The sequence below is a fragment of the Hylobates moloch genome, unplaced genomic scaffold (assembly GCF_009828535.3).
Source record: "Hylobates moloch isolate HMO894 unplaced genomic scaffold, HMol_V3 SCAFFOLD_13, whole genome shotgun sequence".
In the NCBI taxonomy this organism is placed as follows: domain Eukaryota; kingdom Metazoa; phylum Chordata; class Mammalia; order Primates; family Hylobatidae; genus Hylobates; species Hylobates moloch.
Genome location: NW_026652288.1, coordinates 30687735 through 30706383, shown reverse-complemented (window position 1 = coordinate 30706383; position 18649 = coordinate 30687735). Strand labels below are relative to the sequence as shown.

General features: G+C 49.7%; 1 protein-coding gene across 2 annotated transcripts in view; it reads left to right on the top strand.

The window, feature by feature from the left end:
• The window catches only part of GALNT14 (polypeptide N-acetylgalactosaminyltransferase 14), a 231735-nt gene that overhangs the window by 193492 nt on the left and 19594 nt on the right, over positions 1-18649 (top strand). For both annotated transcript variants that reach the window (XM_032172611.2, XM_032172613.2), the window contains exons 7-10: positions 2265-2352; positions 3170-3254; positions 5806-5909; positions 16269-16395. In XM_032172611.2, the coding sequence (XP_032028502.1) occupies positions 2265-2352; positions 3170-3254; positions 5806-5909; positions 16269-16395 (404 nt within the window). The remainder of the gene's footprint in view (positions 1-2264; positions 2353-3169; positions 3255-5805; positions 5910-16268; positions 16396-18649) is intronic.

Sequence of the window (18649 nt, the reverse complement as noted above, 5' to 3'; positions counted from 1 at the left end):
ATTCAAGGAACAATTGTGTGTGTATTTGTGTGTGCATGTCCAGGTATTTGTGTGGATGGTGGTGTGTGTGCCTGCAGTATGTATCCATATGTATCCATGTATCCTGTTGACATATCCACAGACACACAATGACAGTGGCCCAAGAGCCCCAGAGGAACTGTGGCAGCTGGGCAGGTGCAGTGCTGGCTATGAATGAACCATCTGTGACATCCCAGAGGTAGAAGTAATGCATTGAAAATGAGCATTTCTTTCCATGTGGGCCAATTGGTTTTCAGAGGCACCTTGTTACTGTCAGAATGAGTCACGTGTGGGAGGCTGAGGGCCAAATTAAGTCTGTGAACTTAAAATCAGGCACTCAGTGAATCTAGAGTTTAAAATAAGAAGACAACCTCATTTGGGGGAAAGATTGAACCAGGAAATTAAATGGCTTCAAGGAGAAACAGAGGTTCCTGCCTGTGCTGGCCAAAGGGTGGTTGGTGCAGAGGATTGGAAAAGCAGTCCTGCCTGGTTCCCAGGGACCTGCTGGTTTTGATGGGCTGCCTGATTCCCATTTAGCTGTCCAAAAGTTTCGGTGTTCACAGCTCTTTGACACCTCTTTGGGCAATGTGGGGAGTCTGCCTCACTGCACATCAGGTACAGGGCTACTCACCCAGAAATGAGAAATTTGAAAAATATATATACAGTGGCTCGATGGCTCCAAGAAGCTGGTGACTTAGGCTTGCATATTTTGAAAATGTTTCCTGCGTGATTTTGATGCTGTAGATGGGGTGGCCTGAGGGACGTAGCAACTAATGAGGCTGGAAAGCTAGAGACAGGCCTGTTCTTGATGGTTTGGGATGCTATGCTAAGGAGTTTGTACTTTATCTTAGAGGCAGTTAAAGTTTTTTAGCAGCTGAGTGGCAGAGTCAGATTTGCAAATCAGAAAGACAACTTTGGCAGCCATATGTTGAATAAAAGGAGAAGAGCAGGAGATAGAGTGGGGTTGGGTTTTGGAGTCCACTGTAGTACTCCAGGCTTGAGGGGATGGAGGAGAGGCAGGCTGAACTCAAAGAGCAGTTTTGGAGTTAGAACCAGCAGGATTTGGTCTGGCTGATGGGCTGGGTGAAGCTTCTTCATTTAGTGCTGCGGGGAGGGGAGACAGGTGATGATTCTGTTAACAGAAATAGGGAACTTAAGGAAGGGAGCATGTTTGGGGAGAAGACAATGAAGCCAACCTTTGAAGGGTGAGTGAAATTCACATGGAGGTGGCCAATGGCATATTGTATCTGAGTCTGGAAGCTAACAGGAAAGTCGGGACCTGGTACAAATTCGTGACTATTCATCTGCAGGGGACAATTAAAGTTAGGACTCTGGGAGATGCTATTCATCAACTTATCCATGAACCACAGGCCTAGAATGAAGCACCATGGGTATACGGTTTTGCTTCTTGGGGCTGCAGTCTTGGGGTCACCTTCCCAGCTGTATCAGTCCATTCTCACATTGCTATAAAGAAATACGAGAGACTGGGTAATTTATAAAAGAAATGAGGTTTAATTGGCTCATGGTTCCACAGGGTGTACAGGAAGCATGATGCTGGCATCTGTTCAGCTTCGGGGGAGACCTCAGGAAACTTACAAGCATGGCAGAAGGTGAAGGGGGAGCAGGCTGGTCACATGGCCAGAGCAGGAGCAACAGAGCAAATGAGTGGGGAGGTGCCACACACTTTTAAACAACAAGATCTCACAAGAAGAACACACTTGCTATCCCCAGAACAGCACCAAGGGGATGGTGCTGAACAGAAATCCACCCTCATGATCCAGTCACCTCCCACCAGGCCCCACATCCAACACTGGGGACTGCAGTTTGACATGAGATTTGATTGGGGACACAGATCCAAACCTTATCACCAGCTGACTCTGTCCTCTGCCTCCTAGAGCCCCACTCATGGTGAAGGCCTTCTGGAGCCCCTTCTCGATTTCCCCTTTCTGGGTGTGCAATACTCCCCAGCCAGCCTCCATCATGTCCACCTTTCTTAGATGGCCACTGTGGCAGGGAGGTCCCAGCAGTCAAGGAAAACCTCTTAGCATTTTAGGCATCGGAACTGGAGAGGTCCCATTGCCCAGTACCCCCTTTTATAGATGGAAAAATTAAGATCCAGAGATGAAAGGGCTCTATGAAGGCCACAAACCTCATCTCTGGCACTACCCTCATGAGGCCATCCCAAGCTCCCTGACTCCCAGCTGGGCTCCTCTCCATAAGCTGAGTGCGGGTCTGTTGTCTTACAGGACTACACGCGGGTGGTGTGCCCTGTGATCGATATCATTAACCTGGACACCTTCACCTACATCGAGTCTGCCTCGGAGCTCAGAGGGGGTGAGTTGGGCTAACACCTCCTCCCCAGTAAGGATTTTCTTTTCCTCCCAGCCACTGCTTTTAAGTGGGGAGAGTGAAGGAAAAGCTCTTAGTGGCTTGTCGAGAAAGCTCAGCCTGCAACCTGCACTATAATTACCTTAGCTTGGCCCTTACCACCAGGACTATGGATGGAAGGGCTAGGGGGTGGGCAGGATGCTCCCAGCACCCAGAGCTCCAGCTCTAAGACAGGGCTCACCCCACTTACGTCCAAAAACGTGATGGGAGCAAGGATTGTTCTGATGCCAGCAGCGGGCACCACCCTCTCCTAGAGACACATGATTATTCTGTTAACAGGAGTAGGGACCTTAGGGAAGGGAGCGTGTTTGGGGAGACCCATCCCAGCTCTCCACATAGGGCCCACTGTTGTCCCCACTGCAAGAATGACTTTTGGGTGGCTCAGGTAGTTTAGGAGCGTCTCGCAAACCTCCTGCTCACACCTTCCTGAGACTCAGTGCCAAGGCCCACATTCCATGACTGTCCATCCTGTCATCCTCGGCCCCTACCCCTAGGCTCTTTATCCTCTGCCCTTTATTTCTAACCCTACGCAGCAGAGAAGGCTCAGAGAGGCAGTAGTGGGTAGAGGAAGAACAGGAAGCTGTGAACAGAGCTTTGGCAGCCATGCTGCTGATCAGCCTAGGGAAACCTGCAATCCCAGGGACCGGCCTCTTTGAGACCTGCCTCTCCAGGACCTGGGTACATTCATGACCTTCTAGAGAAGGTGCAGAATGAGCAAGTACTTTTGAGAGACCAAAGCAGGTGGGTTGGTGCTGTGTTGTAGGGTTTGACTGGAGCCTCCACTTCCAGTGGGAGCAGCTCTCCCCAGAGCAGAAGGCTCGGCGCCTGGACCCCACGGAGCCCATCCGGTAAGTGGGAAGGGTCCGTGCAGGGGTGGGCAGACCATCGCCACTGGATCCTGTCAAGTGTAGGGAGGTGCTCAATATCAGATGTCAAAGCATCAAGCAGATAAAGGGAACCCTTTGCCAGGCCATCTCCACTTTTGCCTTTATTTTAGGAGGTTTCTATCCTCTTGGGGACTTCTCGCTGAGGGGACGGGGGCCAGCAGAGGCCTGTGCTGAGGTGTACTGGCCGCCCTCACACATGCCATGATGTCCCTGTGCCTCCTGCTAATGTTGGAGCCCAAAGTTGGTTGAGTGGTCCCATTCGGCCTCTAGTGAGGGGAAAGATGGTCCTTTAGGGCCAGGAGCAAAGTCCCAGGGTCTTGGACATCAGGATTCAGCCCAGGGATGTTGAGTCAGCCGCTGCTATAAGTGGAGACCAATATGAAGGTCACTGTGACGTATTCATAAGCACAGCTGCCCTGTTTTCTGCAGGAACGTGACAGTGGCATGAACTCTGGCAGCTTTGCCAGGCTGTGGGTGGCTTTGTCCTGACCCACATTCTCTCCCAGGCCCCACTGTGACCCACAGCATATTGTGGCTAGGGCTTTGCATGGGGCCTGGGGACCAACTGAGGGCTTGGGGTAGAGTAGAGCATAGTGGTCACCACACAGGGGAGCCTGTGGTCTCAGCTTCAAGAGTGATGGTCTTGGTGTCCTACCTACTGGACAGTAAACCCGTCCCAGTCCTCTTGGGAATACTTAAGCTAAAACAAACCTGCCTCAGGTGGGGCAGCAGGAGGATAAGAAGTGCATGGATAGATACATAGGCCACTGGATTTCTCAGTCCAGATTAGGGATGCCCAGGACTAGCCAAAGGCATCTTTGTGTCTCTGGTGTTGCCACATAGTAAGTATTTAATCAGTTTTGTTGCACTGGCTTAAGTCAAATTGAGGACAAAGGGACTAGCAAGAGCTAAGAATGGAATATGAATGGTGACCTTCCAAATGGGGGTGGGGACTCTGAGAACTCTACTGTGGGGTAGGACCTTGGTCTCATCTACCTGACGGCCCCTCCTTGCTCCTCCAGGCTTCTCTATTTGGAGAGATACCAAGAGGAAAATTGGAGCCAGATGGTACCCAGGACAAAGTCCTTCATTTCTAAAGGGAGAGGGAGGAGGAGCTTCTTATTATGCTGAGCATCACACAGCTCACATCAGCTCCTCACCAGGGGCAGTGCGTGGTGTGGGCATGGGAAGAGCAAAGGGTCAAGGTGATGCTGTGCAGCTCCCATGGGGTTTTCCTGCCTCTGTCCCAGGGGTGGCATTCTCAGGACAGGTTCTCTTCTTGTGGGGTAGCTCTGCTCATCAGAGGGCACTTGTTTCCCAGGATGAAGCCAGTTCTCAGGGAACAGCAGGATGTGGCAGCATCAGGAGACCTGGGCTTCTGACCAGCTGTCCATCAATTACTTGTTTGATATGGAAGAAAACTCCCTTCACCCTCTGGATCCACTGAACGGGGGCCAGGTCTTTGAGGGCTTGCCCACCTATCCAGCCACTGATTATTAGCTTGGAATCTGCTCCCCTCCTGCCTTCCTCGGTAGCCCCTTTTCAGGCATTTCTCTGGCATCTCTCCAGGGAAGGTTGGGGACTGGGGCGAAGAAAAGGAAAAAAATATGAGGGTGTGTGAGTTTGCTAGGGCTGCTGTAACAGCATATCACACATGGGGCTGCTTGAACAACAGAAATGTATCATCCCGCAGTTCTGGAGGAGAGGTCTGAGATCAAGGTGTCCAAAGGGTTGCTTCCTTCTGAGGGCCGTTCTAGGCCTCTCTCCTTGGCCGGTAGATGGCCATGTCTTCCCTGTATCTCTTCACATCCTCTTCCTTCTGTGTGTCTGTCTCTGAGTCCAAATTTCCCCTTTTTATAAGGACACCAGTCATATTGGGCTCATTACCTCATTTTAACTTGATCACCTCTGTAAAGACTTTGTCTCCAATTACAGTCACATTCTAAGATACTGGGAGTTAGTACTCCAGCATATCTTTTTAAGAAGGAATTTAACCCATAACAGGCATAGAGAGGAAAAAAAGAGGAGAGAGAGCCCAGTTTCAGGAAGCAGATGCGCTGCTACCAAGTGCCGCCTCAGCCCTTCTCCTCCGCGTGGTCGGTAGCCCACTGTCCCTTCTCCCAGTAACAGAGCTCCCAAGAGAGCCCTGCTGTGCAGAGCCTGTGGAAGAGGCTGGGGGAAGCTCCCTGGGTCATCAGAATAGCAGGGGTCCTGAGTGAGCCCTGTGTCCCCATGGAAGATATGCTAATGACTGAATTTGCCTGTCTGCAAGGTCAGGAGATTTACAATCACAGGAAAAACCCTGGAGCTTGTTCTCATTTTAGGTAACTGGAAAATGTACTGGCCCTTCTCGAGAGGAACAGAAATGGAAAGAAAATGAGAGTTTTCTTCCCCCAGTGGGGTTTTCTTTCCCCAAATGGGAAATGGGTGTTTCAGACTCAAGGGGCCGAAGAATTTGAGAGTGATCTCCCCACTAGAACTGATTCCCTCTCTTTTTCTTCCAAATGCACAGGACTCCTATCATAGCTGGAGGGCTCTTCGTGATCGACAAAGCTTGGTTTGATTACCTGGGGAAATATGATATGGACATGGACATCTGGGGTGGGGAGAACTTTGGTGAGTCCCTGCCTCTGCGTCCTGACCTATGCTGTTCTATACACCCTGGGGGCTGGGGCGGGGACCTCTGTGGTTTTGGATCCAACACCAAGCTGTCAGAGAGTCACACGTGCCTGGGATGAGGTCTTGGGAGATGGTGAGTTACTCTTTTGGGGGAAAGTGGGTAGGGTGCCAAAGGAATAGTTGTTGGAGGGTGTTGATAACAAGGGAATCTCTCCATGGGGCTGCATGGATGTTGAGGACCAGGGAAACATGCTCTGACAGACTGTTAGGGGAAAGCTGAGTGCAACAGCCAGGAAGACCAAGGAGGAACACCAAGTCTGAGGGGTCAGACACAGGCTTGAGCTAGGAGTGATGCATTTGAAAATTTGCAGTTGGAAGGAGCTTGAAGAAAAAGAATGAGGAACAGGAACAACAGTGACATCCATTAACATCCATTAAAGTCTGTTGGCTTCTTTGATTGCAGCACACAGTTTCGGGTAATGAGGAGGGTCTGGGGATATTTTGCCCTTATCTTATAGTGGGAGAGGAAGGAGTGAGGCAATGGGGCTGGGTTATAGGACCCAAAACTGTACAAACAGATGGTTGGATCTGGTCGTGGTGGTTTAGAGCTGAGGCTTGCAGCCACAGGAGAAACTGCGCAGTCAGAAAGACCCATTCCATCTAGTTAGTGATACTTAATACCTCATTTCCTTTGTGTATTAAAGGTGTTAACGTCAGGATACTAGCTCTACTTCTTGGGGTTGTTAAAAGCCATTGAAGTAAGTGTGTAAAATCTTGGCACCATGCAGGTATAATACATGTCAGTTCCCTCCAGCAGGTGAGACCTAGGAGATCACTAGGATAGAAGCTGCACGAGGGCAGGGGTTGGGGTCCATTTTGCTCCTGGCTGTCTCCAGTGCTTAGCATAGTGGCTGCCAGGTAGGAGGCCCTCTGTAACTATTTGTTGAATGAACACATCACAGTAGAGTAAAAGGGAGCCTCCCAAAGTGTCAGGACCCTCCCCTCTCTGGGCACCGTGGCACATGTCTGGCACGGGCTCTCTGAGGAGGGGCACAGGCCAAGAGAATGATCCATGGGGCACATCCCAGCATTTAGCAGTAATCCGTGCATAGTCTGCTGCCATTGTTTTCTCCTGTTTCTGCCTCCAGGGTGTTTTATGGCTTTCTCCCTCAGTCACTAAGAGTTATTTCCTGGAAATTTATGGCTTCTGGCCTGACCCACAGCATCTGTTCTCCCAAACTGGGCAGTGTAGAGAAATGCATCAGAAAAGTCAGTCTCCTGCCATACAGGGTCCAGAATGGATGCCCAGCAAACAAAACAGAAAAACACCCCAATACCCACACAAAATCGAATCCCTTCTCTGGGACCTAGCCCACGAAGGCCTTCTGGAATGTGATAGGGGGCTGTTGGTGTGGGGTTTGAGGCTGGGTCTGCCTCCCCCAGCCCAGGAGAACTTGGAGCAGGTGGACCTTTGGTGTTCTCAGTGGGGCAGGGACTTCTCTCTTATGGGGTGGAGCCCATTTTTATGTCTTGACAACCTCGGTATTTCTTATAGTTAGTGATTTGTTCCAGCCTTTCTCTCAGCCATCAGATGAATCCTCTCTACAGCATTTCTTAGAGACAGCAGCCATCCAATCTCTGCTGAAATGTTTCTTATAATGATGCATTCGCTATTTCACAGTTTGGCATATTCTGTTGTAGATAAATTTTTTGTTGAACTATTAGAGAATTCTTCTAAGTCAAAGCCTAGCTACCCCATCTTCTGTCTATCGGGGCTTGTACTGCCCTCTTGAACTGCACAAAGTGAGTATGATTCTTCTTCCACATGGAAGTTCTATTTGGATTCAGGCAGCATGAATTTCAAGGATGGCACAGTCTGGTCCATTTTGGTATTGGTAGCAATACCTTTCCTTGCAGCAATGTTAACACACATCTGCTCAAATCAAGTAGCAATCTCATCTAGCTGGCTTCCGACTCTTTTGGCATCAACAAGGGCTGATTGGAATAGAGAAGTTGGAGAGGGTGCTGGGAGGTGTGGGAGAGACATTTACAATCCATCACAAAATTTTTAAACCACAAAAAAAGCACTGCCAACAGCTATCACAGGAAACACTTCATTTTACCCCACCCCAACATTCCATTATGTTATAGCCAGCTAACAGCACTTTGAAAGCCATTTCTGGATTTTTTTTTTTTTTTTTGGCATTTTATATGCCAGAAAATGCAGTGCTTTTCCAGTGGTGGCTGTATCACATGGACAGTGTCACATCTGCAGGTGGGGATAACAAGGCACCTGAGTACGTGAAGGGGGAATTTGAAAGAGGGTTCCCGTGAAGATCAGGGATTTGGATGGGGTGTATAAGTGATGCTCCAGCTGTGAAGGGGAGATGGCACTAAGGGGTGAAGAAAGGAGTCCTGGCTCCAGAGTGTGGCAGGAGGGGCCTCCTACCCACCAAGTCACCAAGTCCTGCAGATCAACTGCCCTACAGCATCACTCACATCCGTCACCTTCTCTCCATCTGCTCCAATACTCTCCTCAGTGGTCCTCCATCTCTATTGTACTATCGAATCTGAGCTCTCACACCCCTGCCAAAGTGCTTGTTTTGAAATGCACACCTCCCCACCCCTTCCGGGCCTGGCATTCTCAGTGGCTCCCTTTTGTCCTAAGGAGAGACTCACACTCCTCGGCTGGATCCCTCCTTCCCATGGCCTTGCCTGCCTCTCCAGCCTCATCAGCCTGCTCCTGCCTCAGCCTTAGGTCCAGAGGTACCAACAGAACCTCCCACTCTTCCCAGAGTGAGTCCAACCCACTATTAGGACCTAGCTTCCCTTTTCCACCAAACTTACTCTGCTGCAGAAGCTGACCCTCTGCAGGACTCAGCCCCGGGGCCACCTCCTCTAGAACCAGGAAGCTTTCCCTGCCCTACCTCTGGCCCACCCTCTCCCTCATTCTGCACCCTTCAGCACCAGGTTCTCTTCTCCATCACTGCACTGAGCCCTTGTGTGTGTTTGTCTCTTTCTTCTTCTGTGCCTGCCGCCCAGCCTTCTACCAAACCCGGGGCTCCTTACAGGCAAAATCATTCATCTGACTTCTCATTCTTGAGCCAGCAGTGGTAGAAACTACTCACTAAATATGGGTTCAAAAAGCCAGAGACTGAATGGGAATGGGATTCAAGATGGGAAGGGCAATATATATGAGGCTCCATTTAAAATAAGTTTCATTGGATTAAATGGAGCCCTAGAGAAACATGTTTAAGGGTTTCCCTTTAAATACGAGAATAATAGCAGCTGGTAGAGACATCTTTCCTTTCTAAGTAATAGAATTTCTGTGTGTTCTAGACATGTTTGTATATGTTGTGTTGTCTTTATTTCACAGCACAAAGATGCATGAGATGATTGGGACAGGCTCTGGCCAGAGTGTCTGTGACCTACTCAGTAGCACATGGACCCTGCCCTACCCCATCTTGGTTTGCATGGGTTAGAAGCAGCCACTGATGGATTGGCTGCTGTGGCCATGTGAAAGCCGTGTCTCATACACTCACATACCCTGACCTCAGTGCCACCATTTCCAAAGTATTTCTAAGGTGAGCTGAATAGTTTTGATCATTACATGTGCATTTCAGCCTATGAGCAGATGTTAGGGAAATGTGGCTTTTAATTTTTTTTTCAGAAGTTGATTTGCATTAAAATTGGATGCTTAAACTGCAATTTACATAACACAGTGTACATGTAATGTATCTACTTTGAGCTGCATCCTACTTTTAGCTTTTGGTCTTTAGAGATAAAAGGAATCTGATAGAGACAGTGCGTGTGTGTGTGTGTGTGTGTGTGTGTGTGTGTGTGTGTGTGTGTAAAAGGAATCTGTTGCCCTAGTATAAAGTCTGTGTGTGTGTGTGTGTTTGTAGGGGAGTGTATGTGTGTAGGAAGGGTGTGTGTGTGTGTGTGTGTGTGTGTGTGTGTGTGTGTGTGTGTGTAGGTATGTAAGTGGTGCATATTTCCAAAAAGGAGCCCTTGGCACATATAGGAAGGGCGAATATGGGATTCCTGAATTTAGAATGGGGGATTTCCAAAGCCCAGCAGGCACAAAAGGCTGCTGAGAAGAGAGAGGTGAGTTGGGGCCCAGAGAGGAACTACCACCACCTGCTGTCCCAGAATGTAGTCAGGGACATCAGGCTATGCCAGGCTCAGCTCTCCTGAGTGTGTAAGTATGTGTGTGGCAGGGGGTGGGTAGGTGGATGTGTTATGGGAAGAATGTGGGCTGTGGAATCAGGTAGGCCTCAGTTTAAATCCTATAATCATCACTAAGCATTCGTAGGCCTGAGTTTAAATCCTGTAATCATCGCTATGCATCCTTGGGAAAGTTACTTCACCTCACTGAGCCTGTTTCTAAGTCTTTAAAGTGGATACTGATCCCTGTAGTAGGGAGGACAGCCCCCACAAAGATGTCCACACCGTAATCCCTGGAACCTGTCAAGATGTTACCTTACATAGTGAAGGGATTTCCCAGATGTGTTTGGGGTCATTAATCAGTGACCTGAAGGTAGGAGATTATCCTGGCTTTTCTGAGTGGACCCAATTTAAACACTTGAGCCCTTAAAAGTAGAGAACTTTCTCAGGCTGGAGGCAGAAGAGAAGTAGCAGATGAAACCAGAGAGATGTGAAGCCCGAGAGGTACCGACCACGGCTGCTGGAGGGGGCGACATGGAAGTAGCTGAGAGAGGCCCCAAGTTGACAGCCAGCTGGAAAAGGGAACCTCAGTCCTGCAACCCCAAGGAAAACTGAGTTCTGCAGACAACCTGAATGAGCTTGAAAGTGGATTCATCTTCAGAGCCTTCAGAAAGAAGCCATCCTGTTGACACCTTGATTTCAGTCCGAGACCCTAAGCAGAGGGCTCCGCCAAACCCACCCACTAAGTTTGTGGGGATTTGTTATTGCAGCAATGGAAAATGGTAGTAGGTCCCACGTCACAGGGCTGTTGCGAAGATTAATTAGATAATGAAAGTGTCTGTGCTCCACCAGGGTGAGCTGCCTTCTCTTTCAGAGAGCAAGGTTTGTTAAACGAGGATTATGTGTGACCTGCTGGAGTTGTTTACTCCTTGACTTTCTCTTTCAGCCTCACCGTTTCCATGATTGGTGGCTCAAGATTAGGGACATGGCCTCATCTGAGAAGAGCATCCAAGTGTGATAGAAAGTCAGCTTTTCCCCCAGATGGAGAGTAAAGCTAATGCAGTCAGCACTCTGTTCCTTGTCTGGGCTACTGGCTAAAGCCCCATGCCCAAGGGAGACCCCTTGAGGCCGTCCTTTCCTGCTGCTTCTCAACTTCCCTAAGTGTAATTGAGTCCCCCATCAGACACTAGTTGCTCTGTTTGCATGGAGAATATGGAAAGATAAAGGTGTCACCTGGCATTTGCAGTCGTGTGGGCATTGCTGATCATGGCATGCCTGTGGTCAATATTTGTCCAGAGTAAGAGGTGTGGATGGAGACTTGATTGTCCCAGCTGTGGGTGAAATGCAGTTTTGCTCACAGATTCAAGGCGATGTTTTGTGGGCCAATAAGATTATCTCTACCCAAGTCCATTCATTCATTAAAGAGTAATAACAGAGCTTGCTTTCTAGCCCAGTAGATGCTGGGAACTTAAAAATTACTGAAAGGCAAGGTTCCCCGTTGTACATAAATATGTGTGGACTTACGAATGACAATAGCCAGGTGAGTGTCTGTTTCTCAGACAGAGGTTTAAACTTGGCCAAAAGTAGAATGGACAATGCTATTGTATACACACAATACACACACACACACATACATTATATGAGGCTCCATTTAAAATGTGGTACCGACGTGTAATAATTCTCTTTGCCTTTGTGTAGAAACCAGGCTATAAAATGAAATTAGAACCTTGACCAGTATGGCCAAGCAGTGGCATATGAATAGTCATGGTTTGCTTCCTGGAGAGAAAGCTGCCCCTTCTCCCCTGAATTCCTGTCCACCATTCATGGGCTTGCCAGGTAGAAGTTGTTCTGGTGAAGGGCTAGGACCCTGGGAGGGGTGGTAAGAACTACTGATCAGCTGATGGAGAGACAAAAGGAAAGAGGGGGGGAAGGGAGGGTGGGAGGGCAATTTGCTCTCAAATATTTACCTGACGCTTGAAGAAAGTAAGATTATAACAGTGCCCCCGATGAGGATGGAATACTTACACATCTGCATGCCTAGAATTCAAAGTGGATTTGGGTCTCCGTAAGGCGGCATTCATCACCAGGGAGATTATGTGGGCGCTGACTCAGCAAGAACCCCCAGCAAACTCCCTACACAATTTTTTTTGTTCCCTCCTCCCTCACTTCAGAGATGATGACTCTGCAGGTGCTGCAGCCTCAAAGATCAGAGGCCCTAAGCTATACCTGGAAGGTCCGCTGCCTCACACATGAATCTACAGCACTTCCGATAGCACTTGTGCAAGCCCCCTTCACGGGACCTCAGGACTGCAAGACTGTCCCAAAGGTCTCAGCAGATATTACGAACCACCAGGCCTGGCCTGCAATCCTGAGAGGATACACATCATTTCCTTGAAGTCGGTGATGTAGATAAGGGTAGAGCACCTGTATACCCCAGATTTTAAATAACCCATATCTAGCGAGCAAGGACTCCATCTCTAGTGTTGAGGTATTGGAGGGTTTTCCATTTTGGGAACTGGAGCAGGCCCTGTTTTGAGTCTCTGGAGAGGAGTTGATTGGCGCACAGACATGAGACTGAAATTCACACGTGCTGACACAACTCCACGCACGGACCTCCAGGTTCCTCTATGTGCTACTGCAAGATGGGGATGTGGGTGCCAGGCAGTTGGCTGAGCTCACTCCTTGCTCAATGACTCATGTGAAAAACGATTCAAACTGAATCTGAAAACTCCAAGCCGCATCCCTCAGACTGCCTCTTGACTCTGGCAGCAGCACAGCGATCCATGTCAAGACATGTGCCTCCAATAATTCCAGGCATAACCATCTGAACTCCAGAGTAGAGACACTCTTAACTCATCTCGGCTGCCGGTTCCTCTGGGTGGCAGCAGCCAGCCTGAAGGAGACCTGAGATGGACATCCTTCAGGACTGGATGAGTGAGTTGATAGGGTAGGAATGTGACAGCTAACTATATATTTGTCACTCTTGTTAGTTTGTGAGTGCCTTGAGTCGGTATCTTTGCATCCACAGCTGTACTGGCTGGTGGAAGATGTTCAGTATGGAGGCAGGGTGGTGTCAGGGGAAGAGCATGAATTTCGGAGTTGGAGAGACGTGCTTTCCTGCTCTTGAATGCCACCAGCTCCTCGCTCTCAGTTGTCCTATCAGAGCTGCTTCTGCATCGCAAAATAAGAACATTAATAACAACGGAGCAGGGTTGTTAGGACTAATCAGCTACTGCCTGCCTGGCCCAGAAGTAAATGAAGGGGTCATTTTCCTCCCATGGCTAATGCTTGCAGAATTGCAATACTCAATTTTTGTACTAAGGCAACAGACGTAAGAAAATTAGAAGGAGGAAGAATGTCTTTAGACATTTAGAGGAGGCAGGGCTGCAGCACGCTGTGGAAAGATGCTGAGGGCATAGGAGATGTCTTGGGTGTGATAGTGTCCCGTGCACCTCCATAGATACCTCAGCCAATCATGGAAAGTTGATGCCGGAGCCTGGGGCAGAGTTGGGGCTGGTAGGATGGAGGCCAGTCCTCAGCATACAGCGAACTCTGGGAGCAGAGGTGACAGCAGTGTCAGGAAATGCTCGGAGGCAGAGTGTTGAGGGGATGTAGGAGAAGAACATGGGATTTGGCATGTTCTTCCAGAAGGAAGGTAGAGAAGGATCAGGGCCAGGCAATGGTGCTGGCCTAGCTGGGGACCTGTGCATGGCTGTAGCAGAAGGGAGGGGTCAGTAGATTCAGAGAGAAATAAAGAGCTGGGAGGAGCGATCATAGGAAAATAAACAGCTCGTGGGGAATGGGGGTGGGGCATGGAGTGGAGGCACGGGGTGGAGGCACAGGTTGGAGGGATTCGCTTTGCAAAGGCAAAGGAACATATGTCTCATTTGAATACAAGGGAAGGAAGAGACTGTAGATGAAACCCATACATATCTTTAGAAGAAAGCTGGCACAAGATGTGTAAGTTATATCTAGCGAGCAAGGACTCCATCTCTAGTGTTGAGGTATTGGAGGGTTTTCCATTTTGGGAACTGGAGCAGGCCCTGTTTTGAGTCTCTGGAGAGGAGTTGATTGGCGCACAGACATGAGACTGAAATTCACACGTGCTGACACAACTCCACGCACGGACCTCCAGGTTCCTCTATGTGCTACTGCAAGATGGGGATGTGGGTGCCAGGCAGTTGGCTGAGCTCACTCCTTGCTCAATGACTCATGTGAAAAACGATTCAAACAGTGCCCCAGCCAAATGCCAACTCCCTCTATACCATGGGACTTTACGGACAGTCAAAATCTCAAATGTGAAGTGCACACATTTCAGGTGTCTCCTGCAGTGTGGCAGAAGATGGGAAGAAGCATCTGTAAGTCATTTAAGAAGTTAAAAGGGGGCACAGGTGGGTGATGTCCATGTTTTAAAGAGATTGGCTTTAGAGGGATGTCTCATAATAACTGCTGCTGATCTTTCAATGACACTTAGCATTTACACAGTTGTTCTCAAAATTCTATTTGATTTGATGCTGACGGCAGTACAGTGGAGTGTTTTCATGACATTTGTTTGACATAAGAGCAAATCAGGCCTCTGCGAGCTTAAGCAGGTTTCCCAAGGATGCAGCTAGTTGGTTACTGCAGACTTGGGCCTGCTGACTGTGAAGCTAAGTTCTTCCTGTTTCCTTTCCCCCATGTTATTGCCATGATTCAGTAGCAGTCATGAGAAGTCCTCTCTTCTTCCTTGAGTCTACATGGTCCCCACCCTGAGGGGAATCCTGGTTTCCTGGGAGTGAACAGCAGTAGGCAGAGGGGGCGGGTGCAGAGAAGGTGGTGGAGTAGGGCTAGTGTGAAAGAAGTCTTACCTTAGTCCAGGGGCCTTTCCAAGGAAATGTGGGAGGATTCAGGTAGGTGACAGGTAAAGGTGGCTGGGGACAGGTGAATGAGAGCATGGTGCAGGACACACATGTGATATGAAGGCCCTGTAATACCTATATCCTTGTTCCCTTCACCTGAACACCCAGCCTGCTTCCCCATGGCTCCTCACATGGGCAGCCACATGCTTGGGCTCGACTTCAGAAGCATCAGCCAGACCAGAATACCTACAGATGAGGAGCCGCCTTTTCTACCAGTGACAGGCCCAGTGGGATGCAGGAAGCAGCCTGCCCTCGCTGCGGTCAGTTAGGGGGTACATTATCTGTAGAAAATTTAAGAGCAATATTAACACTCACAGTCATTCTGCTTTTGAATGTCACCATGCACTGGCAATTTTAACCAATGAGGGTGATAAAATTCCCTCCCTCCCCTCTTGGTATGCCACCACTTCCTTCTCAGGGCAGAAGCACTACTTCAAGCCTGCTAGGGTGCAGTCCCGGGGAGAAATATACTCATCACAGCCGCCTCTGCTAACTCCATCCCACCCACTTCTCTGAGGGCCCATAGCAGCAGCCAACCAGGAAGAAATGGGTGTGTGTGCAAACCTAGGGGACACCAGCAACAACAGCTTTGAGGCTTCCAGCATTTTCTAGAGCTGCTTTCAGCTCTAGTTAACTGCACAGACTTTCTCCTCCTGAGTTATGGTTCAGATGGCTTTTCCCCAGTGGTAGAATTGCATTCACTGTGGAAGGAACTTTTGTGGACACCTTGCCCTGAGGCCTTCTGGGGACTCAGTCCCCTCTGTTGCATCCTTGCCGTGAAGTTTTCTAGCCTGTCCCGAGTCTTCTCACAATGGTCACCTTGTCCCTGATTGTTAGAAAATTCTCCCGTATTCTAGATTGAAATTTCTTTCGCATTGGTCCTGACTCTAACCCTCTGGGATCACAGCGAGTGCATCTAACCAGACTTCCACAATGAATTCTTCTGCAAGTTACAAGGCAACTCTCTTGGTGCCCCCGAGGCTCCTCCTTTCCAGGCTAAGACGTTGCTGCAGAGCCCCTGCCCTGCCGGGCTGGCCCCTGAATATGCTCCAGAGGCCAGCGTGCTGGTTTGCACTGTTTCCCTGCTCACTTATACCACCCTCCGAAGTGGTAGGACTATTCCCATTTATGGAAGGGGAAACTGAGGTCTCTCAGCCAGTAGAGCCTACAGACTGGCTGCAGAGTCTGTTCTTTGGCCTCTGCGGGGGCCTCACCATTTCATTAGACCTGGGACCTCAAAGCTGGAGCAGCAATAATAAGAGGTCATAGGAGGGGCATGACTGTCTTGCAGAAATCTCCTTCCGAGTGTGGATGTGCGGGGGCAGCCTAGAGATCATCCCCTGCAGCCGAGTGGGGCACGTCTTCCGGAAGAAGCACCCATACGTTTTCCCTGATGGAAATGCCAACACGTATATAAAGTAAGTGCCCAGGGGCTCAGCGCGGGTGGGCAGCAGCACAGGCAGCCATGGCTGGGTGGCTGCCGGTAAGGGTTGCAGCCTTCCCTGGTGCTCTGTTAGGCTGCCTGTGTGATTTGGACTGGCCGGGGCTGCACCTCGTACTACCCAGACTCTGCTGGGGTAGGGAAGGCAGGCCTGTCACATCCAGTGTTAGGGCCGGAGGCTTCCTTAATGCTTCTGAGGCTTCAGAAGGCCCCACGTGAGGCCTCGTGGGCTTCAAGTCACCCATCAATGCCCTCCTACAGGGCATGGGCTCCGGATATTTGGGGTTTTGTGAGATGGGGGAGGGGCAGCCCTTTTTACCTTGGAGTTCTAGAAGAGCCAGTGCCCCACCTTTGGGCTGGGTCACTAGGGGAGCGGTCTTTGGGCAGATGCAGGGAATGGGAAGGCCCAAGGGATGCAGCTTAGGTGCCAGCTCCAGGGCCTGGCCAGCAGAGTCAAAGGGTCCAGGCTGGGGCAGGGCCTGAGACCCTGGGCTCCTGTCTGCTGGTGTGCTCTCCTCCTGTCTGGGGGTGGTTGTTACGGGGACTTAGAGACCCAAGAGTGCCCACTTGCCTGTTCCCTGCTTCCTCCCTTCATCCACTCTTTTTTCCTCGATTTCTCCTCTCGATCTTTCTCTTCTCCTTTCAAAATAATTTGTGAATATTCCTCTTTCCATTTTTTCCTCTTGATTTTCTTTCACCCACCGTCTGTCTCTTGTCATCTGATAGCTTCACTCCTCCACTTGGTCTCCTCTTCCTTTTTTTCTGTCATTTGGTCCATTGGGGTAGGGGGAGCTGTGTCATCACATCCTGACACAGCCACCCCAACACAGCTGTCCTGGAGGAGACGTAGGTTTGAGCAAGGGGAAAATTGGCCACAACTTTTGCAAAAACGTGAAGGGCAAGGGTAGGGTGATGAGAAAATCAGCAGGCCGGGAAGCAGTGGGGAACAAAGGCAGGGCTACCTCAGCTCTCAGGTTTTCAAAAGTAAAGGTGCTCTGGGGACGTCTGGCACAGGGAAGTGGTGGCTGTGCAGGAGCCATGTGGCCGCCTGGAGGGGGGCCGGCCTGGAAATGAGGGGAAGAGCCTGGGGCTCCAGACGGTCATTGCCTTTGAGACTGGGCCCTGGCCAGTGGGCGTCCTGCATGCCACTGGTAGGTCATTCAGTTTCTAGAAGATTGTGGCACAGATGTCTGCTAAACAGCTTCCAATGTGCTAATGGCTAGGTCAGTGGAGGGGGCCAGGGAGGCACTGTTAACTGCCTCCAGTGCTCCACCGACCAGGCTGTGTGTGCATAAAGTGTCATTGCAGGTCCTAGCTTAGAAGGGCTTGCCATGCTCCTCTCTTGAATGCTTCTGCTCTAAAGCAGAGCTAGCATCTGAAAGAGCAACCCCTTCTCAGTTAGGCCCCAAGTTCCCTTACTTGGCCTCAGCAGATACCACCGCTGTCCAGGCCACCAGCCATCTGACTGTTTTCTGACATCTTTTCTCTCTTTTCTGGGGCTCTTTCTGGTACCCCTGATGGCTGAGGGATCCTTAGTGTCTGTCTCTCTGTCTGTCTCCTTTTCTGTGATTCGTGGGGTCAGAGTCAGGGCAGATAACCTGATTTTGAAAACTAGAATGCTAGCAAAAAGTCTGGAAAAAGAAGCCTGATTACTTAGTTCTTTACACCTGCAGCAGGCAACTGCACAGCCTACGGGAAGACCTGTGTGTGCCCACTTTCTCCTTGGAGAGCTGGGACCTGAGCAATTCCACTGTGGTAAAGGACAGAACCCGGGAGCAAGAGCCCGAGGACAGCCAGAAGCTAGATGCCCACACAGGCCCTGCCTTTGCACTCTTGGTTACTGGCAGTGAAGGGATGCCAGTAGGGTTCCTGAGCCTTTTCTCCCTATTTCTTTAATAGCCACAGAAGTTCAGTTTCTGGCATGATTTTCCTGGTCTGTATCTTTTGGGGGAAAGGTTTGTTGTTACTAAAGGTGAGCATCCCTAATGCAAAAATCTAAAATCCAAAATGCTCCAAAATCTGAAACTTTCTGAGCACCCACATGATGCCACAGGTGGAAAATTCCACACCTGACCTCATGTGGCAGGTCGCAGTCAAAATGCAGGCAGACAACCCACAGTTTATTCAGCATCCCTAAGGGAAAAATATCATTACCTTCAGGCTATGTGTATAAGGTGTATGTGAAACATGAATGAGTTTCATGTTTAGATTAGACATGAGTCCCATCCCCA